The 25,750-nt window shown below is 48.2% G+C and overlaps 1 protein-coding gene across 1 annotated transcript; it reads left to right on the top strand.

Annotated features, from left to right (window-relative positions):
- Positions 1 to 10,280: 10,280 nt before the first annotated feature.
- ZNF503 (zinc finger protein 503) lies at positions 10,281 to 14,841 on the top strand. The gene is made up of 2 exons (XM_042792421.1): positions 10,281 to 11,372; positions 12,516 to 14,841. The coding sequence occupies exons 1-2, from the start codon at positions 11,061 to 11,063 to the stop codon at positions 14,034 to 14,036; spliced, it is 1,833 nt and encodes a 610-aa protein (XP_042648355.1). The 5' UTR covers positions 10,281 to 11,060; the 3' UTR covers positions 14,037 to 14,841.
- The last annotated feature ends 10,909 nt before the right edge of the window (positions 14,842 to 25,750 follow it).

Here is a 25,750-nt window from a genome sequence, read left to right as displayed (position 1 = left end):
CATCTCAAAAATGGTGTTTTACTAATTAATTTTATCCTTGTATATTAATAACATTAAAACAAGACTATCAAAGCTATATAATAATACCATTTGTACCTTTGTCATACTAGCATGAAGATTATTCATGATTTCAAGGTCTCAGGTAAAAACACCATGTTGTATAAATCTAAAGACAACACAAACACTAACTTAAAATATTATAGAAACATGTGACAACTACTTATTCAAAGGACCAAATATATGTCATCATTACATACGTATGTTGTATTACATCACTTCGTTAATTTGAAAATAGGTGGAAGAATGAGAAACCTTGAAGCATGTTTGTTTCTGGTCACTGAGCAATGCAAAACATAGAACTTGCAGCAGCACCAGCATATTTAATTCCGATAAGGGAGCATGGCACCCTAAACAGGCATGAGATGATCCTCTTGATTTGACTATGCTATTACACAGCAAGACACACTGCATAACATTGGAGCTTTTCTATAGAGAATGTGAGATTAAGTTCTTGTATTTTAATGCCATGGTAATGCATTAAAGCATTTATTATCTTATCCTCATTAAAACTCTGTAATTGACAACTAAATACCAGGAGCCTGTTTTACAGATAGAGAGCCACACAATGAAGTTGCACACTGCTAATGGTAAACCTGGAAATGGAACATAAGAGTTGCTAACTCTGTCTAGTCTCTGTTCTTCTGTGGCTACAATTTAATAAGTTTTCTCGAACAGACTGCTTATTTACTGTAAGGACTTGTGACCTTGGCCAAGCTCCTGTTGCCTTTAATCTCTACTCCTGACACTAAAGGTAGTGCATTTGTCAGAGTTGGGAGTTGAATGAAGAGTTGGACCAGCTGAATGAAGCTGGTCAGGAAAAAAACTCTTCACACTTGTATGCCTCTGCCTCCTTTGTCATCCACTGAGGAGATGAACTTTCTGTGAATAAAATAGAAAAAGAAGGAAGAAATATGGTTTTATGGAAAAGAAATGACATAAAGGGTAACTCTCTGCTCAGTTAATGAAAAATAAAAATTACAATCAGATGAAGAAGGGTGTGTGCTTACTTGTTTCTTGTTCTCAGTCTGCTTCAAATCTTTTACCATTTCAGGGAATGGGGAACCTTTGCAGAAGGACTAGATTTAGCTCCCCTAAAAGTGTATCTTCATTGAGACAGATAATTGTTACAGGGAATCTTTCACAATGCAAAATTTACTTTTTATATTTTGTCAATTTCCATAAAGCTCATATTCCCAAAATTTGCTGGAAAAAAAAAAAAAACAGAAATATGCTAAAACCACATGAGAAAGTACATTGAATTTTGACAAATAAGTTTTCATTGTTCAGCCCTTCTTCGGGTCTTGAGAGTAGTGGCCAAGACGAAATGTTGCTACAGACACTCGCCTGACTAATGCCTTCTGAATTTTTATTATTTTTTTAAACACAAGAAAATTCGTAAGCAGAGTCTGTATAACCGCTTCATAAGTAAACCCTCTTCCTTTTGACATCACTTAGGATTTTAATCATGTGATTATTTTTTTTCCTCTCAGCTTACTGGTGGCTCACTCATTTTGTCTCACTAGACCACAGGATAGAAGTGGCTATGTGCATAATTTTAAGCTACTTTTATTTCCTAATATTTGACACGTTTTCTTCCTCTCCTTTTCTTTCTGTACCGCCAGGTAAGCCACATAGTACAAACAGTGAGCAAAGATGTAAGATTCCAGTTGAAATGATGTAATGCTGAAAATTAAATTTACACACAAGTGTTCAGAGTCTGGGTCATAGCTAGGTCACTCCTCTGAGTGGGAGGCAATCCAGCAAGGAGCACTGGATAATGATTTCTCTACGATAAGGACCCTTTCATGAAATGTAGCACAAAGCTCTACCTTGGTATTGGAATCTAATCTGATTCAATGTGTATAACCATTGGGATTGGTTGTGTGGTAGCGAGAGGTTATATTATTTTGTTACACGCTGCACTATGTCTCCTGTTCCTTTCAACCTACTAGCAACCAGAAATAAGCTTTCCAGTATCTGAACCCTCACCCAGAGATAGTGGTTTAGATAAGAGCTGGCCAGCTGAGGCTTTTTAGAGACTGTAGCACATTGGTTAGAATCGAGGGGGTAGAATTCTTTTTTATTTTCTTGTGTCTTGAACAAAGAAGGGAGTTTGTCTTGCTTGTTTCTGCAGTCACCTATGACCAAGGCTATTATTCTTCCTTAGCTGTATTTATCCCCTGTGCTCATTTGCATCCAGATATAGCTATCACACACCCCTTCTTAACCTTGAGATGAGCTTTCTGTAACAGCTTCCAAGTGGGTTCCATCTTGAGATGGTCGGAAGTGCCTGCAGAACATCTTCTGCACACATACAAGTAACCAGGCCTTCCCAGGAAGCACAGGCTCACCTAAAGGATTCAGCCTGGTGGGATAGGCTTTGCAAAACACCTGCGAGTCTTAGAAACACAATCACATCAAAAGGTAAAACAACCTGTACCATTTCTTTCTGCTGTGCCAGTCCTCAGTCTCTTGCATATTGCATCAACAAAGATTTTGCACTCTACTTGCAAGGTTTCCTGCTGCCACACGAAAATTCTGCAGTCAGCCACAGGCTGACAACCACAGCACCAAGAGAGCGGTTGTCAGGGCCATTTTGCATGAAGCACACGCAGCTCGTACCCAGCGAAGCCCTAATGTGTTGATTTACAGAGTCCTCTTGGCTGACATGGGAAAATGAGTCTGGTCATGGTTGATTTAACATTTTATGGGCAAAGAGTCAGCCTGCTATAGTAAGTTTGGACTACTGCAAACATTTTGCACATTTACACACAAGTCCACGGGAAAAAAAATATTCATGATACTAAGTGGTTTTGATGCTCGCATCGCTTGAGCTCTGTTGAAAATAACGTTAAGTTTCAATTAAACAAATACCAAAGGGGTACCTTACAGGCCAGACCCGCAGGCCGAGCTGGCGGCTGCCGGGCTGCGGGCACGCCCGCCCAGGGCGGGAGGAGCTCAGCCAAAGCGCGGGGCGGGCTGCGGGGCCCAGCCGGTGAGCCCCACCCGCCAGGTGCCGGCACCCTCCCGCGGTACTTACGGGGGGTCGGGCACGTCCCCCCCCTTCCCTCCCGGCTACCCGCGGCTCCCCCCGGGCCGGCGGCGAGGGGCGGGCGCAGCCGGCGGGCGGAGCGGATGCGGGCGGCCCCGCCCGCCCCGGCGGAAGTGTCGGCGGCCGCGGGGCTGCCCGGCGGCTCTGAGCGGCACCGGCGGCCGCGCCGTGTCCCTTCGCGGGCGTCGCTGCTCGGGCCTCCCCGCCGAGAGGGCGGGGTGGTTTTCCCCGTAATTAACTAAGGCAAGCCAGCAGCGGAGCGGCCGCCTAATCCGCGCCGCCGAACCGAGCCCGCCGCCTAAGTCGGCAGGTAACGTCGCGCCGTGCCCGGCAGGGAGGGCAGCTCCGCCGCCGCCTGCCCCGCGCTGCCGGTGGGCGCCGGGGCGCGGCTCGGTGCCGGCGGGGAGAGGCGGTGGGTTTCTCTGCCCGCGGCGGCTCCCGGGGAGCGGTTGGAGGCAAACGCCGCGGGGGACGGGCTCGCCTCCGGCCGCCGCGGAGGGACGAGGGCGAGAGGGGCCGGGAACCGCGGCGGCACCGCGCCCGGCCCGGCCGCCCCCCGCTCGCCAGCCCCCTCTCCCGCTCGGAGCGCGGCGCTCCCGCCGAGACGAGCGCTGCTGGACGGAAAATAAATTCGGGGGAAAAAAAAAAAAATAACAAAAACAAAACACAAACAAAACCACCAACGCCTGTCAAATTCACCTCCGGCTAGTTCATCGCCCGAAAAGAGACGGGGGAAAGCGCATATGCCGGCGTGGGGGTGCCAGGAGAAAGATGAGTGTTTCTTTCATTAACCTAATGGTAATTGCAAAAGGACTCCCTTTTTGTCAGCTTCACCTAATCAAAACCGAATATCTGTATGTGGCACTGACAAAATCAGTAAAACTTCACCTTCGACTTTATTGATCTGAACAGACAGGCAGAGTTTTCTACGGTGTTCAATTTAGGGAATTAAAAAAAATCACTCCGCTAACAGCATTTGGTACATTTCTAACCCATATGTCACCTCAGTGCTTTAAATAATTATATTTGCATGCAGGGAGTGATTCATAAATATGTCAGGATTGTGAAATATAGGCAGGCATTTCAAACTTTCTATTTAAAAAACATGAATTATGGCCACGAAAAAATGTGTTCCCATTTAAGGGTGATACGAAGTATTTGGTGTCTAGTACGGAGGCCCATCCATCATATAGACAATAAAGAGAGTTTTTGCCTGACGTTGGAAATTTATGGTTGCCCTTCTCTGCCCTAATAACTCAAGCATTGTGTCAGCCTGTGACAGCCTTTGCAGAAAAACAGCAACCCTGTTATCAATCAAAAAGCCCTTTTACATTTTTAGCAAAACTCTGATCATCCAGACACCCTTTTAATGTATATATTACATCATTATAGATCATTCTGCACTTTTACTGCAACTCAACAAAATGATCCATCACTTCAGGACAGTCCTGATGAACGCTGATGTAAATTATTTGCACGTCGCTAGTACAGTACAAAATGAAAAATGTACTTTAGGTGGAATTAATTTTAGGGTGTAAAAAGCTAAAGATGAAAGCAGTGGGGATTAGAGGACACCTAAATGCATCATTAGGGATGACTGGAAACAAGCTAATAGTTATTAAAATTAAGATTATTTTAACCTTTTCGGATCGTGGACCTAGACTATTTCAAGAAGATAGCTAAGATATATTGCATGCTTCTCCCTGCCCCTAGCCCCCGCCCAAACATAGCTGTCTTGTAATTGCATCAGGGATTACTATTCATTTGTCATTTCGGTGTTTAGATAAGGTTAATTATTGGGGTTCCAGTGCCGTTTCCAGCCATACCCTTAAAACTTTTCCTCATATCTCAAAAGGCGTTATTCCTCATGCTGTTGAAGATGTATCTGGTTGATCTGCACAGTTTTCATAACAGAGTTGTCAATAAACACACTCAGCATTTGGGACCCAAGTGATGAAGCTGAAGATCGCCTCTATTTGTGTGCCATAGTTAATTTCTGCAGAATTACTGTAACCAAATATGGGCTTAGTTGGTATAATTCTCTCCATAGCCTCCAGGCTTTCGCAGAAGATAAACACAGAGATGCCTCTATGATTGCTGAGATTCAGTGATCAAACCAAGGTGTTACAGAAGCTAAAAGACTCCTTTTTCACTCTTAAGATATAGGCAGCAAATACCAGTTCGAGTACAGATGTACAAATTAGGAAACGTGTTCACTTGCTTTGGGCTCGATCATTTTACTCGTAGTACATTTAATAACATGAAATGGCACTAAAAATCTCCTTGCACTTAACAGGAAACATACCCAGCCTTTCCCGTGTCATCACACTCGTTTGACTTGCTCTCTCCCTCGCCCTCTAGAAAGTTACCTTAAGGCTTATTTAAAATAAAAGCTGTTTGCATAAGAAACACCTTCAACATAAAAGAGGATAGATTTGGAAAATAGCTGCTGGTAAAAGGGTTTCAACACGGGAGTAAAAATTTTCACACTCATACATGAAACAACGTCAATAGCAGAATCTATCAAAGGGCTTAAAAGAGAAAGGTGGGGTTTTTATTAGGTGCATGAATCGCTTCCCTATCTCAGCGGAAAAAAAAAAAAAAAAAAAAAAAAAAAAAAGAGAGAGAGAATTAGACAAACTCATTCGAAAACATTTTAGGAGTAGGTGTATTTCCGAAAACAGTAAGCAAACAAGCAAGCAAACAAAAAAGTGATTTTCTGCTCGCTTAGTAAAAATACCACAGACTACTAAAATTCACGTTCACTTAAACGTGACTATTATTTTGCAGATGGCTCTAAAACTATCACCGCTTAAAAAACGATTATCTACATCTTATGCAGAGTAAAATATATATTGCTTATATATATTAGGAGAGTAATTACAATCATAAAGGTAAATATTTTCAAGTACTATTCAAACAGGGGAGAGGCTTGGAAATCTTACTTTCTGCTGGCAAGCATTCAAACTATTTGCTTTAATAACATTGTAGAAGAAATACTCCACACCTCTGCCGGATACCTGAGCAGATGCATCAACTATTATCTGAGCACATGCAGTCTAGTATTAAAAAAAAAAAAAAAAAAAAGTGAAATAGTGCCTCTCCCCAGATGTACAAAATCGTGGTGCGGTATTTCTGATAATCCATCACATCTCTTATCCGAAGTATTACCATTCTTGGGAAGGGGAAAAAAAAAATGAAGGAGATGCACCGTTTACAAAAATCTATCGCAATGCATATCTTAATAAAAGCCTTGAGGTAGATAGTGAAACGCAAGCACTACCGAAACAAATAAATTTTACGCACAAGACGACGGACAGATAGCTGAATTGTGTTATGCATGGAAATACAGCCCAGACACAACTCAGCAACTACGTTTCTGTTAATTAAAAGCTTAACCTTGTTCTAAACGATAGAAAAGAGAGGGGGTGGAAAGAAAAAAAAAAAATCTAAAGGGCCTGTAGGGTTGTTGCTGTTCAGTTTAAAAGACTAAACGCCCTTTTCCAACATGATCTACAGAAGCTGACACTTAAATGGCAAGAGAGCAAGCTTGCAGAGCAGGCACGCTGGTGCCGAGGTTTCTGCAGTTCCCTCTCCCGAGGGAAAAAATAGTCAGTCCGGGTTTTTTGGGTGATCCTGACCAGGGTTTGCAGCTCGCCAGCCTGACCTGTCAAGCGGATTATTTTAGAGGGAGATTAATAGGGGAGGCGGGCTGCAATAATAATCGTTTTGTTTGATGTGACAACTTTGATAGGCGTTGATTTACTTACAAACTGATAGGCTTTTAATTGAGCGCCTCCATCCAGCTTGAGATGAAAGGAAAACCGCATTGAAAAGCTGCCCGAGTGCCCTCGAGCCTCAATACTGATTAGCCATCTCGACAGTGAATAGTTCAAGGCATTTTCAAACTTTTTTTCCTCTCTCGCTCTCGCTCTCCTCTCCTCCTCAAATATCTGCCAGCCCACTCCTTTTTAAGAGAAAATAAATCATTTCCATTGTGTGCAAATAAAATCGACTTGACATGCTTGCCAATAGCTGGTAGGTAAAGGAAAGTGTGGACTGGCACTTGTTAATTAATTCCTCCTTTGCTCTCCTTTTTTTTTAAGTTACAATTTTCCTTTGTAAGAAGAGGAAGACGGGTTCCAACCCTTGGGTTGTTTTTTTGGTTGGTGTTTTTTGGGGGGTTGGGTTTTTTCTTTCTTTTTTTTTTTTTTTTTTTATTTCTTTTAAAGAGAATAAAAGCAACAGCCGCCAAAACTTCAACAAGACTACACAAGTAAATGCCAAACAGCAAACAGTCTGCACGGAGTCATTAAACAAGGATACCTCGCGAAGGTAACGAGCAGGACGGAATCCTTCTTCTTCATCTCAAGAGCGGAAAGGAGCCCGCAGCAGCCAAAACAAAACCTACGCGCCGTTTTCCCGCGGCAGCCCCGCGCCCGCCCGCCCCTACGCGTGGGCATCCCGACTCCGAGACCCTCGCTGGAATCGTTTTCTGCGTCTGCTAAGCGCAGGGAATAAGCTCTCATAGCTCAGAAATGCTTTGGAGGGGGCAAGGGGGAGGGGATGTCTTGGGGCTGATTTTTTTACAAGCTTCTACATAAAAAGTTTACAGTACTGAGTGTGATTTAAATCTCATTTCAAAGGCTGAGCGAAAGAAGGGAAAAAAAAAAAAAAAAAAAAAGCTGTCCTCTGAAGTCACTAATTAAATTACCCTCTGATGCTTCTACTTCAGCCAGAAAGATCGGGGTTCGTGCTGCTCCCCCTTTCCTTCCCCCCACTTTTTCCGTCGGTGCGCTGCCTGTTTTACACATGTACCGGGTATCGCCTTTGCTTCGCCGGTTTACAACCAAAACGACCCCTTTCAGAAATCACCCTCACCTCCACAAGAAAAGAGAGAGGGAAGGGAAAATGGGGAGGGGGAAGCCTTCCCACAGCTGACTCTACCTTAAGACAATTAATCTTTAGTCTTTCACCCTGGGAGGCAGGATAAATACAACGAGAAAACAGATAGGAGTCTCCCCGGTCCTGTAAGGAAAACAGCTGTTCCAAGCACTTTAATGCAAATGAACACAAATGAAGGTTTCAGCTTTTTTTTTTTTTTTTTTTTTTTTTCCTTTCTTTCTTCCAGAGTTTTACTGCACTCCATTTATCAATTGGACTTGACAACAAAAGAAAGAACTGGGGGAAAACCTGGGGCAGATTCAAGTCACTTCCACTCTATATAAAGGAAGGGGGGGGAGTTCCTTGAGGGCAAGTGGTGGGTCTTGTCAGTCCTATTGCAATATCGGGTTTTATGCAAGCTTGCTTTCTCTACCCCGCCACCTTTTAATTTTCACGGTCTTGTAAAATGACCGCGGTGGTTGCAAAATGAAAGTACGTTTATGACTTTCCACTGAGAAGTTGTGGCAATAAGTTCTACACTTTCAGAGAAAATACAGAATTTTAAAAGTTTGTTAAAATTAATTTTGCCTCTATAGAAGCTAGAGGAGTTCCGCATATTTACCCTACTCTATACAGTTTATTTTAAAAAGTAAAGTGGTTTTAATAAAAGACAGCAGATATACTTACTTGGCTGCAGGATTTAAAGGGTACCGCTTTACGGGGCGGGGGGAGGGGGGGAAGACATCTAGGAAAACCTGCCTTATGTCTAGCTCGTAAGAAGAGCAGATCATTAAAGGCTATCTGACACATCTGTTTAGGGAATGGGAGAGATCGGTGTTTCAAGGGAAGAAAAAGGATTTGGTTCAGCAGATATAAACTCGAGAAAGTGAAAGTCCTTCCTCTCGCCCACCCCTTCCAGGATCAGCGCCTGTTCTGGTCAGAGTCCAGGTCAGGAATTGGACGCGACCCCTAAAGCACTCGCCTTGTTCTTCACTTGTCAAACGTGTTTTATCTCTAAGTGACCTTTTTGTTAATGTTGTAGATTGTGTGGGCCACCATGTCAGATCCGGAAACAAAAGTAAAAGATTGATTAACACATTTTCCCTGTGAAAAAATGTTAAGGGATGGAAGGGGGGTGGGTAGTGGGATACAAAGTACAAAGGGAAAAGAAAAAGGCAATCCAGGGAGCGACAGAAGGGCTGCGGACCCCGCTCGGGGCATCCGCCGGCACGGTAAAACCGGGGCAGAGGGCAGAGGACTCGGTACGCTTCAGGAGCGCACAGACACAAAGCCGGATGAATATAACGCCCGGGTGGATACCGTGCGCGTACCCACGAGGTTCTCGGCACAGCCTAGCTGAAATCAAACACATCAATGGCGAACAGATGCTCTCGCTAAGGCGAGGGCCACCTCCCCAGGCCCCCGGGACCGGCCCCCGGGACAGGCCGGCGGGTGCAGGGACGAAGGGGCCTTCTTCGAAGAGAAGGAGAAGGGAAGCAGAAGAAGAGCCCGGCAGCCCTCCCTGGCCCCGCACCGCCCAGAGCAGGGCAGCGCGGAGCGCGGCCGGGGAGAGCTGCCGGGCGCTGGCACACAAATCGAGTTTACTCGAAGGATTTATTCCGTAAATTGAATGGCTTTTTCTCCCGAGGAGCTCGTCTCTCCCTCTGTTTTCCTTCCTCCCTCTCTCTCTCTTTCCCCCTTCAAGTCACACCAGGCTTGTAATCAGCAACAAAAGCTGACATAAATCAAGGGCGGATTGACAGGGGCTGACAAATAACTGATTGATTGCGGTTGGGGAGCACTGACAATTGACGGCGGGGCGGAGAGACCCGAAAGGCGGCGGCGGGTGGTGCGTGACAGCCCCGCGTGTGACGACCGGCCTCCCCCAATCCCGCCGCGCGCCCCGCGCCGCCGCAAGCCGCGCCGCAGCGCCCCAGCTCCTGCCTGCCGCGGGCGGCGACGCGCAGGCCGGCGCTCTGCAGGTTCTCGTCCGAGCCTACCCCCGCGTTGTGAGGCGGGAGGGGCGGGAAAAGAGCCCCGCGCCTTCCTCCGGGGGCCCGGAGGGGACGCGGCGCAGCGGAGGCCGCGGAGCTGTCCCGGCGGGCTTGCCGCGGGGAGCGGGGGGGGAAGTGCGGGCCGCGCCTGGAAGCGCCGTGCGCGGCGGGCGGGCGGGCGGCGGCAGGCCGAGCTCGGGGCGGTGTGTGTGCGGCGGGACTGCGCTTGCGGCGGGGAGGGGGGGGGGGGGGGGGGGGGGGGGGGCTGGGGGTGCGGCGGGGCCGGTGGAGCCCCGCGTCTGCCTCCCCCCCTTCCCCCGCCCGGCGCGGCACCCCTAGCCCCACGGCCGCCCCCGCTGCTGTCGGGGTATCCGCGCCGGCTGCGGAGGGAGAAAAACGTTCGCAGCGCGTGATGTGAAACACAGAATTAACGCCCAACCCGTCCTAGGAGCGAAAACAAGGAAGGAGGGGAGGGGAGAGGGAAGGCGGACGAGAAAGGGAAGGGGAAAAAAAAGAGCGAGAGACCATTAAAAACAGAGAAAAAAAGCCCCAGAAAAGGGAACGTCACATCCCCTTGACCCTCCAATCACCTCGGGGTCCCATTTGATTGGAAGGCGGCAAAGGCTTTAATCTCAGACTAATTCAGCTGCTTTTGAAGTGAGTTTCTTTGCCAGATCCCGGGCTGGATGGGCAGCGGCTCGCATCACAGCTGAGCGGCGGAGGCGAGCGCTCCGCTCCGCGCCGCACCGCGCCGCTCCGCGCCAGCCGGGGGAGCCGAGAGCGGCCGAGGGGGGCAGCGGCACACACTCGCAGCCCCCACCCCCGCCCCCAGCACAAGCCCAAGGATTACTCGGCTTTTTTTCCTCCTCTTTCTCTTCGGCCGGCTCCCCCTTTCCCTCCCCCTCCCCACCCACGCCCTCCCCGCCAGAGAGAGCCACGGGACATTTTATGTTTGTTTTCTTGCTCGGGGGGCGTGCGGCTTTTTTCCCTCCTCGCCCGCAGAGAGCGAGCGAGCGTTTCCGAGTGCGAGCGGCGCCACTTGCCCCAGTTTTCATGCGAGGTTTTGGGTCATGATCACATCGCCCTCGCTTTCTGCTATAAGAAGTAGTAAGCGCAGCAGCAGCAGCCTCAGCGAGCCCGGAGGCAGCCCCCGCCGCAGCCGCAGCGCCGCCGACCTCGCCGGGCCGAACGGGCACGCTGGGAATAACGGCAGCAGCGCCGCCGCCAAGCCCTGCTTCCACGCCGTCCCCCCCTCGGACCCGCTACGCCAAGCCAACCGCCTTCCCATCAAAGTCTTGAAAATGCTCACGGCGCGGACTGGACACATTTTACACCCCGAGTACCTGCAGCCTTTACCCTCCACGCCCGTCAGCCCCATCGAGGTAAGGACCCCGGCGCCGGCCCCGGCCCCCCGGCTCTTTCTCCCCTCCCTGCGCGGGCGCTCGGCGGGCATGGCGGCTCCGCCAGCCTCCCTCGGCACTTTCCTGCGCTTTGAAATGCATTTACACCAGGAAACGGGCTGCTTTTGATCTAGAGTTAGTGCGGGGGACCGCTCCTGGTTATCGTTTCCATGTTTACTGGGCAAATTTTTAATTCCTGTGTAAATGAACTTTTTATTTTAGCTCTTTTTAGCATTTTTTTTTTTTTTTGAGAGGAGGGGTGAGTGGAAGGAAACGACCCGCTCCGGGGTCACGATCCGGCCACGCAACTAAGCAGCGCTCTGAGTGCTAAACAACCTTGCTTTTGCAGGGAACGTTTTTGGGGGGGGGGCAGGTTGAGAGGGGGGCGCGGAGAGGGACAGGCTCAAGCGTGGGTGCGGCCGGATAACTATTTCAGCTCCCCGACCGTTCCCTTTCAAGTACCGAGACACGTTTGTACTTCGGGGGCCCTATTCGTCCCTTTTCTACTCTGTCGAGGTTGTCGGTCCCCCTCTGCGTAGCTCGCTGTCTGAGGGACCGAAACTCGAAGCGGAGCGGGTGGTGGGAAGGGTGTGTCCGTGGGAATGAATGATTTCATTAAGGTCTTTGCGGAGCGAGGACACCCCTCTCCCCCGGAGCCCGGCTCGCCGGCTAACTCGGGCTCTGGTTATAAATAGTGTCAGCAGTCAGAGCGCAGAAATGCTGCAGTCGCTATAGTTCACGGCGGGGGGGGGGGGGATGGGGATGGGGGGGTGCTGTTGGGGGGTGGTGTTCGTGCGCCTGCACGGCCGGCGCGGCGGGGAGGCAAACGCCGAGCTCCGCGCTGCCTGGGCCGCTGCCCACGCTGCCGGGAAAGCCGTGGGCGCTGGAGGCGGCCGCGGTGGGCTCGCAGGGATACGAAAACCCCCAGCCCTTTTTAAAGGCTTTGTAGAAAACAGTGCATGCAGGGGAGGGGGCTGTCAGGGTGATGAATGCGCACAAAATTGCTCATTACTTCCAGGCTGTTCTCTGCAAAAACGTACAGGACAAGTGTCCTAGGTATGCCCCGGGGTTTTTCTTAGACGCCGATTAAACCTCTGTCTTTGTGTGTCCTTCTGATTTCCACAGCTGGATGCGAAGAAGAGTCCCCTGGCCCTTTTGGCACAAACTTGCTCGCAGATAGGGAAGCCGGACCCGTCTCCTTCCTCCAAACTCTCCTCGGTCACCTCCAATGGCTCCGGAGGCGACAAGGACTCCAAGTCGGGTCCCTTGAAGCTCAGCGACATCGGTGTGGAGGACAAGTCGAGCTTCAAGCCGTACTCCAAGCCGGGCGCGGAGAAGAAGGAGCCGGGGGCGGCGGGCTGCGCGGGCGCCCCCGCCGCGGGGGTCGCGGCCGGGGAGAAGTCGGGATTCCGGGTGCCGAGCGCCACCTGCCAGCCGTTCACCCCAAGGACAGGCAGCCCCAACTCCAGCGCCTCCGCCTGCTCGCCGGGGCTGCTGCCGGCCGAGGGCAAAGGCGGGGAGGACAAGAAGGACTCGGAGGGCTGCGGGAAGAGCGGCAGCTCCGGCTCAGAGGGAGGCCCGGGCACCACCAGCATCAGCCACAGCCGGATTAGCGTGAGCTGTGCAGGGATTAACGTGGAGGTCAACCAGCACCAGGAGAGCACGCCGGGCTCCAAGCCCATCGCCTCGGACTCCGCCTCCTCCTGCAGCAGCACGACCGCCACCTCCTCCACCTCTGTCCTGGGCTCCGGCCTCGTGGCCCCCGTCTCCCCTTACAAGCCGGGCCAGACCGTCTTCCCCCTGCCCCCGGCGGGCATGAGCTACCCTGGGACGCTGGCTGGAGCCTACGCCGGCTACCCGCCCCAGTTCCTGCCTCACGGAGTGGCGCTGGACCCCACCAAATCCTCCAGCCTGGTGGGGGCCCAGCTGGCCGCCGCCAGCAGCCTGGGCTGCAGCAAGCCGGCGGGGTCGAGCCCGCTGGCGGGTGCGTCGCCGCCGTCGGTGATGACGGCGAGCCTGTGCCGAGACCCGTACTGCCTGAGCTACCACTGCGCCAGCCACCTGGCAGGGGCCGCCGGCGCCTCATGCGCCCACGACCAGGCCCTCAAGTCCGGATATCCCCTCGTGTACCCCACCCACCCTTTGCACAGCGTTCACTCCTCGCTAACCGGCGCCACGCCGCCCTCGCTGGCCGGCCACCCTTTGTACCCCTACGGCTTCATGCTCCCCAACGACCCCCAGCCACACATCTGCAACTGGGTGTCGGCCAACGGACCCTGCGACAAGCGCTTTGCCACCTCGGAGGAGCTGCTTAGCCACTTGCGGACCCATACTGCCTTCCCGGGCACCGATAAACTCCTCTCTAGCTATCCCAGCTCCTCGTCGCTGGCCAGCGCGGCAGCCGCGGCCATGGCGTGCCACATGCACATCCCCACGACGGGCGCCCCGGGCAGCCCAGGCACGCTGGCCCTGCGCAGCCCGCACCACGCGCTGGGACTCGGCAGCCGCTACCACCCCTACTCCAAGAGCCCCCTGCCCACCCCCGGGGCCCCCGTGCCCGTGCCTGCCGCCACCGGACCCTACTACTCCCCTTATGCACTCTACGGGCAGAGACTCACCACAGCCTCGGCCCTGGGGTACCAGTGAGCGCAGGCAGTGGGGCTTTGGCACACAACACAGCATAGAGTCTAGCGGTGAGGGAAGGAAGCCCTGCGAAACTTTATAAAAGTTGGAAAGGAAAAAAAAAAAAATCTGACTTTTTATAAAATAGTGTTCATTTGAGGACTGGATCCATGAGCACTGTATTTATTTATGTTAGCTTCAAGCGGGACAACGAATCATAAAGTGCATTACTTAACTGAGCTCAATAGGTAAAAGTGGAACACCCATTGTAGAATATAAATAAAAAGATAGAGGTCTTCTCTTTAATGTTACTTTAAAATTGCTATGATTGTATTGTACGTTCTTATTTAATGTCTCATTGAAACAAAAACAAATTTACATGCATGTTTGTTACTAAAAAACAACTCGCAATTTGTCAGTTATAATTTCAAATTGCAATTATTTTTAAGGTGTATACCCTTGAAAGAGAATTGGTATTTTTTTGTATGTATTCTGGAAGAAAAACAAAAACAATTCTATTCCAAAAACCTCATTTGCCTTATTTTGTTCTTTAAAAGGAACACTTAACTATTTTTAATTTTTAAGTCCACCCTGTAAAAAGGGTTAAGTAAGGTTTACGTCATGTACTAAAATAGACAATGTATCGCTTTAAAGATTAAAATTCCGTATATTTGATGTATTAAAAGGTTTTACTTTTTTTTTTTTTTTTAATACGCTTTGATTCTGTTATAAAACCCAAGTAGGTCTTGGATGGAGGCAACTGCTAATTTCTCCTTAAGCGTTTATTCAATTTTAATTAAAAATAAAAAAAAAAAAAACCAAAAACAAACCCAAAAGTTTTTTTATTGTAACCCCAGGGCTCTCTTAAAAAATTAAAAAAAAAAAAATCAGATGAGAGTATTTTTTTTCCCTTCAGTAGAATTCATAGGCACAAAATAGGAAAACTGAGAATCAGTTAAATCTCTTATTTACCTAAGGAAGATTAACTTTTTTAAATGTTTTTACTGTGAAAGCCTGTTTTTTAAAAATGGGTTTCAGTTAAAAGGCTTCGTTCTTTAGTAAGAAAGGGGAAGGCAGAACTTATTTGTAAAAGATTAAGAAGATTATCTGAGAACTTTTTTTTACAGTGTAATGCATAACTATTCATCTCTCTTTCTAAATGAGAAGTTCAGAAGCAATTACGGAAGCGCTATTTGATCTCATCCAGTTATTTTCAATTTATTTCTTCAGTTTCTACTGCAGCACAAACGATCATCACGTTTAAAAAAAAAAAAAAAAAAAAAAAACAAACAACCAAAAAAATCACAAACAAAACCGGACAGCTCTGAGAACTCATTTTCTTTTTAAAAAGTAAGGGAAGGGGGAAAAATAAGAAGTCCAGCCATTATTTAGTCCGAGTTTGCTCTTTGCTGAAGTGCAGTGCCAAACTCGACGTGATGCCGAGAGGGGCTGCCCCTGCCTGCGCCGCGTCCCTGCCGCCCAGCCCGGGCTGCCCAGCGCCCACCGCCCGGCTCCGGCTCGTCGTCCTGCACCCAGGTAGGAGCGGGAGCTGCGACGGCAAAGCCAGAGCAGCTACCGAAACTGCGGAGCAAACCGTCGCCGCCGCGGCAGTCGGAAAAGCGAGTCCCGAGCCCGTAAAGGCGACGGCAGCGACGGGCTTTGCTCCCGCGGTCTGCAGGCGCTTGCAGGCGGCGGCTCAGGCGGAGCCGGGTACCTGCCGTCCCCCGGCCAGCCCCGCTCCCCCCGGCCCCTGCGCGACGCGCTGGCAGGGCGAGAAGTTGCAAGCGGCGACTTTGCTTGACGCTGGCTTTTCTCCCTCGTTCTGTATCCCCCACAACATAATTACTGTTCAAAGTTTCCCGCGGTGCCCAGATGCTAATTAGTCTAATACATTTACTCCAGATAATTAGTGGAAGTTAGCGTTAATGTGCAAAGGAGAGAAAAGCAGCAAGCTAATGAAGCTCCGGCGCTCGCCCGGCCGTCCCGGCACCCGGCGCGGAGCGTCTGCCGGGGCCGGGCCGGGGCGCACCCGGGGCCGCCGGGCGCCGGGCCACGCCACGCCACGCCGCGGCTCCGCTGCTGGGAACGCTGATCCGAAAGCGACACGGAAAATGCTTTGTGCTTTAACCAAATGTATGTTTCCCCCTGCTCCCTTAAATGAGAAAGGGACCATTGCGTATCTCTGCTTTAGGGAATGTAAAATGAGCTCTCGTTAGGAACTGATGAGTTAGAGAATGGGAGGGGAGAGCAATGCTGTTAACTACACCAAGTAAACTTTAATAATAAAATAGGAAGCGGTTACAAAACACAGCAAGTAATCGAAAGAAGGGCTCCTCGGGTCGGGGATGGGGGTGGTGGAGGATTCATCCAGCGAGACCACGAAAGGCAGAGCAAACTCGCAACCCCCCGCCCGCTCCCGCAGCGCGGCTGCCGTGCGCTGGCCGGGCAGCCCCCCAGCCTGCCCTCCCCGCCCCGCTCTTTTAACTACCCTTCATTTGAAGAAAATTACATTTACAGGCTCCATCTGGGTGTGCAAGCAACTATTACAGATTTGCCGCGATTAAAGAACACCACCACCGCACACGCTCCTCTCCTGTTCGCGTATTTTACAATTACAGATTTCTAGCAGCTGCAGCTCGGACTCCGCTCGCTAAACCCCATCAGCAATCAGGTGTTGCAGGGCCTATTTTAAAAAGAGAGTGAGGGGGATTTCTGTGCCCTGGAGCCCGAACTGCAGTTTTGTGGATTTCAGTTCTGAAAAGTTATACACGTCAAGATACCTGATGCAAGTGATTAAATGAACACTTAACATTATTATTACTGTTTTGCTCAGACACTGTCCCCGAGACTAATGAAAAATTAAAATATCTTATTTTCTATGTAGAGTGGTGGTAAGGAGGTATCTATTCCAGGCTTGTTAAGTATTTGACCTGGCAAGTGTCGCCTAGGATTTTTACATTAATCTAGGAAATTTGCCTTTTTTTTTTTTTTTTTTTTCCCTAATAGAGATTGACTTATGGACATTAATGTTTTTAGGTAAAAGGACTGCATTCGTTATTACCCCCCACACCCCCCTTCTTACTAACTGGATGGGTTGTGGAGTTGACAGCAGCCGCTGGTCCGTGCCACCAAACTAAAATAATTTCACTGTGAAAAACCAGCTTGAGAGGACAAGCAACAGAAGGGCAAAACCCATCAAACCCCGAAACTCTGATCAATCTGACCAGAGTCAGGCATACATTAATTTAAATTAAGCAGTTTCGTATTTCTCATAAATCTTTTTTGAACATTAAAGATAAACTCATGTAATATTTAGATCAACTCTTGTCAGATACTAAGTGCAACTGAAAAACCAAAATAAAAACTAATGCTTTTCCATCCCCTCTCAGAGGCTTACTCTGGATGCCACTTCGACAAAATATCTCTGATAAGGAACGCTTAGAAAAGAAGGGCTCTGTTTATCTTATCTATGGAGAAATGTAATTAAGCTAGTTTTATGAAATAATAAAACACCAGACTCCACAGACAGCAAAGGAGTTTCTGTAATATATCTGAGCCTATATGGGCATACGTATCTTGGCTTATGTGTACAAGTCCACACCAAACACATACAGATACATTTGCTTGCCTGATTTGAGAGTGCAAAACGTATGTGAGAGCTAAACTACAGGGGTGCCTTTATGACGGGAAGATTTTCCTCAGCGATAAGAGGCTCCATTTTTCTAAGACCGGAAAGTCACCCGCTGCCCATCCACTACCTTGGAAGCTACCCTCGGCGCAGCCAGAAAGGTAGGCGCGGTGCGGTGGCTGGGGCTGACCTTCCCTCTCTACCGAGACTGGTAAGGAACTGCCCACCTCTACAATCGAAATCACCCAGGCAAAGGGAGTCCCGAAAGGCCCAAGCTTTCCAAAACAAAAGTATATGTGCGTTCCTATCCTGTAAAAACACTGATCAAACTTAATTCTTTCCTATTTAGAAAAGACTGAGAGAAATGCTGCCTTGCTTTAGTACTGCTGGCTCTTACTACAGGCTTTCAGCAGACCGCCGCTTAGGTTTTTCTGTTTGGCTGTTTTTTGTTTTCTGTGTTTGTTGTTGTCTGTTGTTTTTGTTTTGTGTGGGGTTTTTTTGTTTGTTTGGGTTTGTTTGTTTGTTTGAAGAAACAAATCTGAAGTTGGAAAATTGCTGATGTTACCAGCACGAAATCACCTTTCCATCCAGATTTTTGATATAATTTCGGACATTTCTAACGCCAAGGTGAGACCCCCACCCCGAGATTCTCTCTGCACCGCGAAGCACAGCCCGCACTGCTTCATGAACAGACCTCCAGCAGGCAAGCGATCAGTTCTGATCGGAGGTGTCTAATCCCTGCTAAATCTCTCTCTCAGCTCAGTCCTAGGAAATTCGGAGCAGATTGCCCTTTTTTGTTTGTTTTTAAGGTAAAATTTTGTTGCATTAAAACATAAAGGTGTCAAAAGAAAAAAGACGGACTCTGAGGGCGTATGCTCCCATGTCTTCAGAGGTGGAATGCTTTGGCAGCAGAGACGGGGTTGAAATTTGAGCAGATTACACATTTGAGCCTGTGCATAAATGCGAAAAGACTCCTAATGCTGGGTATTTCTCCACCAAGATCAACCAGGTGCTGCTGCTGATGCAAAAATCCCACCTCCGACCGCTTGTTCCGTGCGTGTGTGTGAGTGCACAGCGATGCACAGACTTTGTTCTCTCTTCATGTCTGAAATTCATCAACCGCTCCCCCCTCCCAACCACCCCGTCCCCTATGTGAAAAAAGCAAATCCGTTCAGGCTTTGAATATTGTAAGAATCCTTGTGTGGCTTTTTTTTTTTTTTTTTTTTTTTTAAATCTTCAAATGAATTCAAGACAACCTGACAATGCTGTCATCTGTCTTCAACGTCACATCAAGGCAAGAAATAATGATAACAGAGCAGCAGAAAGACGCCCACTGAAACCTGGAGGATATATATACACATATATATACACACATTTATATCTTGAAACAGTTTGAGAAAGAACGAAATTAGATTACCATTCTTAGGCTATCGCGGTAAGAACATGTGGGTTTGTGTTTTGGGGTGGGTTTTTTTTTGTATGTTTGTTTGTTTTTTGGTAAGGGCTTCATCTTTCCTGCTTTACTTTGTGAAGCGCGTGCTTCTTGATCCAATCCAATCCTGTGGGACGGGGTCAGACGACGAGCAAAGCGCATTCCTTGCTCCTGAACTACTACGACCAATGGAAATGCAAAAATATCTCCCCTCCCCCTCCACCCTTTCGGCTTCCCATTCCAGTTAATAATAAACGCTACTGCTTTCCTGAAGCGCGGGCCAGAGCGTGCCATGTCTTGCGTGGAGACCCACGCGGGGACGTTGTGCCGCGCAGCTCCGCTCCCGGGGAGGAACGAGGCGGCTTCTTCCCTTTGTCTTCCCGGCCCCGCCGCGGTCGGGTCTGGCTCCCGGCCGCCAGGCGGCGCTGCGGGGCCCGCCGCCCGGCTCGGCCCCGCCGCCCGGCTCGGCCCCGCCGCCCGGCTCGGCCCCGCCGCCCGGCTCGGCCCCGCCGCCCGGCTCGGCCCCGCCGCCCGGCTCGGCCCCGCCGCCCGGCTCGGCCCCGCCGCCCGGCTCGGCCCCGCCGCCCGGCTCGGCCCCGCCGCCCGGCTCGGCCCCGCCGCCCGGCTCGGCCCCGCCGCCCGGCTCGGCCCCGCCGCCCGGCTCGGCCCCGCCGCCCGGCTCGGCCCCGCCGCCCGGCTCGGCCCCGCCGCCCGGCTCGGCCCCGCCGCCCGGCTCGGCCCCGCCGCCCGGCTCGGCCCCGGGCCCTCTAAAAATCGCTTGTTTGGGGCAGCGGGACTCTGCGATCTCATCCGAAGGGACGCGCGGCCGTGTAAGGGGATGAGCCAGATAAAAGCAGATAGGCCGGCCTGAACCGAAACCGTGGCGGCAGTGGTGATTGGGGTTTGGTTTGTTGTTTCGGGTTGTTTTGTTTTTTTTTTTTTTTTTAATCATGCTTGTAATCTCATGCGCTCTGAAGGGTAAATAAATTGCAGTTGTATGAAAAACAATTGGTGCTACATGTGTTCATAACAGATGGGATCTTATCACAGTTTAACTGTAATAAATTCTGACTTCTGGAAATTGTAATCTTTACTCCATGCTAGATGTCTCTTTTCTACAGCAATAATAGGGCTACAAACTTCGGAGAACAAGCAGAAAAGTTTTCGGTGCTAGCGTTGCTCGGGAGCCAGGGCATGCTCCTGCAGCCTCTCGACCATCGCGGCTCATTCGAGGTTGCCCCGAAAACGCGTCTGAAAACCAAAAGGGAGAGAAAACCCTGGCGCCGAGGGAGGCAAACAGCTGATCCTGCCCCCGTTGGGTAACATTATTTACTAAGGCAAATGATTATTGTCCTTAAAATACATGCGGAAAAGCTAAGAATGAACTCTCTGTGCGGAGAAGTCCTGGCAAATGACAGATCACGCTTTGCAAAGAGAGAAAATGTCAGAAGAAGAAACCCAGCCCCCGAGGAAGCAGAGACCAAACTTTAGATTAATGCCCCTGCGCTTCAGATCACAAAATTAAAAAATAAATTTGAATAACCACTGAAAGGATAAAATTATAATAATAAATTGTCCATATTCACTGAGGCTGCGGGACTAATTATTTTCACCATCTCGGCTTCCCATTGCTGTTTATCAAGTCGCAGGATAAATGCTTGTAAATCCATTACATTTCCATAAATCCTTTCGCCGCTTTCTTTTTGGCCAATGCTTTTGCAACATTAATTGATTTTATTGCACTTTCTGAAGTCACTGTATATTAAACTCAAGCAAGTTTGCTCTAGAAAGCGTTGTTTTTTCCATCATCATATGAAACCCGTGAACGGGAATTACTGAAGCTACTTGCAGACTCCAGTCTCTCTTTTCCCCTGCTGTGATCTTGATGGCAAATGCGAACTGCAAATTACAAGTTTCTAATAATCTACGCTGTTACAGAAAACAGCCTCTTTATCGCTGGTGAAAAATTAGTCTAAATCCAAACACCACATTCTCCCCATTGTTTTTAAACGGGGGGAGGCATGAAATGCTACTAGGCGATCGAGATCAAACAGACTGAGAAACACATTTAGAGTCATTTACGTTTCTGGATGGACAGCAACTATTTTGAGAAAAGGATTTTCGGTGTATAAATTCAGAAGCGAGTACACAGGCTCCAATCTTCCTCAAACCCTTCTCCCTTTTTCCTCAACCACCTTAAGGGAACTGGACCCAACCAGCTTTAAACTGAACAATCATTTCTCACTTAGTACCAGCTAATTTCCAGCTCCTTTACCTATCACGCTGGCCCCGCGATCATTGTTTAAAAGCGATAAAAGCCGACGCTTATGTTCAGAGCGCTCTCCCTCCGTCCCACGCCGCGCCCAGGCACCCGGGCTGCACAGCCCAAGCCCTCGGCAGCGAACCCCCGCCCCGGCGAGGCCCGGCGCCTTCCCACGGCCGTGGGCGAGCCGTGATCGTCAGACCTAACTAGGCAGCGTCCTCTCTGCCTCCAGTGTCCGACGGATTCACTGCCAGGTAGCTCAGTGACGCAAGAGTCTTGTAAAATGAACAATGATAAATACAGTAGATCACAGAAGACGCGCAGAACTGGCTGTTTGAGGCAGTATAGCAGAACGCCGGTAATTATGAACCTATCCTTCGTGTTACAGGTTCCGCGTGCGTACCCTATCTTAGGCTGCCCAGTCTTTTTACCCACGGAAGCGGCTACCCCCTAAGACGTTTTGCAAAGGTAAACGCATCAGTTGCTACTAATGCCGTCATTATTTATACTGGGGGGAGGAGTGGAAGAACAGGGGAAGAAAGCCCGAGAGCTGCGCCCTGCCTGCGCCTCGACCTTGCGGGCGGGCAGCGCGGGCTCAGGGCAGGGCTCGTCCGTCCGTCCGTCCTCCCCTGCACGGGCCAGCCCCTGCCCCCCCACTCCCCCCCACCCCATCCCCACCCCCGTAGCGCCCCAGCACGGCCCTCAGGGCTCTTCGCCATTTACCTGAGAGGGGGTCCGAGGGAAAGGCCGGGACACCCCCCCGCTCCCCGCCTGCCCTCCTGGTGGGGCGCGACGGGGCAGCAGTCAGCTCGGGGCCGGGCAGGGAAAGGCCTTGCCGTCGTGGCAGGGCCAGGAGAAGGACTGCGTTCAGCCACTCAGCTTTCTGGAGGCAAAGTTTGGGAAAGGCCACCTCTGCTGCTCATCCACTGCCATGGCTTAGGGGGCGCGTTCGGCTGGGACTGGGACAGCCCGCCCGGGCGTGAGGACACACACTCGGTGCAGGGGAAGCGATCCCACTCCTAACACCCTTTCAGCCATCACAAGACCTAAAACTACAGCTGCAATGTAATGTTTTAGTTGAGTTTCACTAAAGGTGGTGAGCACCGGCCCAGATTCTTAAACAGAGCCAATCTAATTTACCGGTGGGAGGAAATAGCTCCCCAGTTGTACAATTCGCAGCCCTCAATCCTCTTTGTGAAGATATATTTTTTTCCTACCAGGAAAGATAGGCTGCTACCATCATCTACTGGACTTTTTCTCCGTGCTTGAAGACAGAGAAATATTATCTATTCTCAGGTCTGAAAGGTGTCAAACTCACAATTCTCATTACTTATTAGGGTTCCTGATCACCAGGCTACTCTAATGGGGGGAAAATCTCCACCCCTCCTTTGCAGGCATTTCACTTTGCATAAAAATGCACCAGGCCAGAGGGAAAGAGAAGGAAGGAACAAGACTACTTAGTCTACTGGTTATGGTGCTTGCCAAAGCCCAGAGCTCAGGTCCCCCAGTCGGTCCTCAGATTTAATTATGTTCCCACATACTCTCTCATTGTCCAAGAAAAAGCTTTAAACATTCTACACGCACACACAAAGGTAACAATTCCAACACCCCCTTTCCACCCTATAAGATGAGTCTACTCAGGTGGAATAGGAAAAAAACAGATCTAGAGCCACTGAGTTATTAGATAAATACCTATCTGGATAGACAGCTTCCAGTCACCATTTTATTACAAGAAAGTAGAAACCACCTTCACATGTTAGGTGACAGCAAGGTGACAATAAGGCCTAAGTAGAAAAGAAAGGCAAAGTTTCCCACTGCAGGCATTAATGATACAGAGGGAAAAAAAAAAAAGTTTCTCCTCTTTGGTCTGTATTTTTGTTACTTTGTGCCACCGTATATGGAGCCACTGGTGACCTCTAATCGTACACACATGCAGCTCCGCTGCTGCTCACCCCAGACTAAAACAGGCTACCACAGAAATTCACTGAGGGAGACCAAAACAAAGCCAGCCAAAATCTTACTTGTTCCTACATGATTTTTACCGCAAGATTAAGTTCATTTTGTCAACTTTTTTTTTTTTTTAAATAAAATAACATATAGCCAATTTCCATCATGAAATGCTTGACCTTATGCATCTAAGAACATTCACATAATTTTTTTTTTTGGTCCACCTCTCCAATTCCCCTCCCTTTGCAAGATTACAATTTCCTTAAGCATATATTGCACCAGCAGGCCCAGGGAATATGTTCCTGATAAAACAGATGAGTAGAAATAGTTTTTTTTAGAAGGATCAGCTGCTAAATACATTCCAGTAGAGGTGTCAAACATTTTATGAAGAGAGCTAATCACATTTATAATTATGGTCTTCAGGTTGACTTTACAGAGTTAGGGTAAGATGTAATGCTTGATCAAAAGCAGATATCCTACATACATCAATACGTTTATAAAAAGATTGAGAAAGGAATTTAGACCAGATGGAACAACCAATTTTTCTAGTTTTACTGTATCATTTGGTTGAGAAATAAACAGTTGTTGATGTATCTATGAAACAGGTACTGGCAAAATCTGAGAAAACTGACTACTTGAAGCACTACAGTCTGGTTCTAGAGTTAAATAAGTTGGAAAAGTATTATAAGCAGGTCTTACCTTCTCAATGGATAGTCAACATTTTTTATACTATTTTAACTTACCTATTTCTAAAGTGACTGACTTAGAATGGTACAATTCCTTACAATAATGTAGATAATATTGAAGTAAGTAAAAATACTGGTAAACTCTACCACTACCGATAGAAGATAACAGTATAATTTATCCCCTATTAGAGAAGATACTTGTGAATTATCATAGCCATGAATATATCAGGTCGCAGGTTATGAAAAAAGCTAACACTGTAAAGGAAGAAATATTTATTCTAACTAAACCACTTCAACTTGTATAAACATAGTGTTGCACATGGTTAATTGTATTTTCTGGTTAGTGGAATTGTCTCAATTTACATTTATACTTTTAAGCTACTAAGACTTGCACTCATCTTATGTTCACAAGGTAATGTAAAATTCTATTCAGCCTGAAATCAGCAGAAGTATTCTAGCAATCCTAAGGGAGGCAGGATTTCTCCTGGGACAAAAACATACCTAAAGCTTATAAATTCTAATTCCATATAAGTAAGAACTAATTAAGTGCAACACAGTTGTACAATTCACGACAATTTGGGAAGGGGCTTGGAAGTACCTTTGAACAAACTACAGGAATTTTGGTTTTCTGTCTGTGATGAGAAGGTTCAGATGAGAAAATCTGAAGAGACGATGAAAGGTGGATCAGTAGTAAAGGTAAAAAAGGAAACATTAAACACATTTACTTTTAAATGTTACGCAAACGGAATGGAGTAGGTTTTGGCCTTTGTGTCACACAGTCAAGTTTGAGCCGATGCCTCTCGAGGTAGTAAGAGCATGGGGAGTTTAATCAGCATATATGTCTGACCAGTCATCTCATGTTTTACTAGAAGAAATTGCTGCATTTCAGCAGTGAGTGGGATGTGTGCATTTTTTACCTTGTATATATTATTTACACAGAAAATACTTGTCCTGATATTTTCCCAAGAAAATAATAGACTAATAGTTTTTGTATTAACTAAAAAAATCCCTTTAAATTAATAATAAAGGAAAAATGAAAAATTCTACTTGTAAAAGAACAATTTTATACAGAGCACCTCTGAAAATATTGACATCTGTTCTAATAGCTAATCATCTTGGATGAAGCAAATGCAATAATTTAGTTTTATTGTTCAGTAATTTAGTTCAGTTTTTGGATGCATAGATACACAGACTAGTTTACACACTAACTTGTGTACTAGCAGAATGAGGTAGTAAGTTTTGCATCTTCATATTGAAAACAATTATTGCATAACTATGTTATTTCATCATCTATTAAATGTGCAACATTATCCCAGTCTTTTTGTTGCAGACATTAAAATGCGGAGAGGCACATTTCTGTGAAGTCTCTTTTGATGTATTTTGTAATAGTTTAATTCTGGGAAAAAAAAAAAAAAGTGTTGTGAGCTTTAGAACAGATAAAAGGAAAGTATGCTCTCCACACCCCCATCACAAGCTGTCCTTAGGAATGCGAGTACATACAATTCTGGAAGTGTAATAGTCATCATCTTGCTCATTACCTGGGACCTCCAGGGCTAAACCACAAACCTTTACACCTCGAGTTAAATACCCTAGCAAGCAGCTGTAGCATACTCATATCCGCTGTTGGCCAGATGCAAACACAGAGTGGGAGGCATAGCACAGCGAACAGTGGGCTACATATGCATACCTACTCAAAAGCAGGTTAAAGATTGGCTAGAGACTAATCCTTTTTATAGGCTAAGAAATTGGTTTTCAGACGAGCTGAACTACAGGTGCTCAAGT

Source organism: Tyto alba, unplaced genomic scaffold, assembly GCF_018691265.1.
Source record: "Tyto alba isolate M040663 unplaced genomic scaffold, T.alba_DEE_v4.0 Super-Scaffold_1, whole genome shotgun sequence".
NCBI classification, from domain to species: Eukaryota; Metazoa; Chordata; class Aves; order Strigiformes; family Tytonidae; genus Tyto; species Tyto alba.
Note: the sequence above shows the minus strand (reverse complement) of the source record. Positions and strands in the feature narration are given on the sequence as shown.

Bases quoted from the DNA above. Each gene is read 5' to 3' on its own strand.
- ZNF503 (XM_042792421.1), top strand. From the start codon at position 11,061: ATGATCACATCGCCCTCGCTTTCTGCTATAAGAAGTAGTAAGCGCAGC. The intron at 11,373-12,515 runs GTAAGGACCCCG...TGATTTCCACAG, and splicing joins CGCCCGTCAGCCCCATCGAG to CTGGATGCGAAGAAGAGTCC.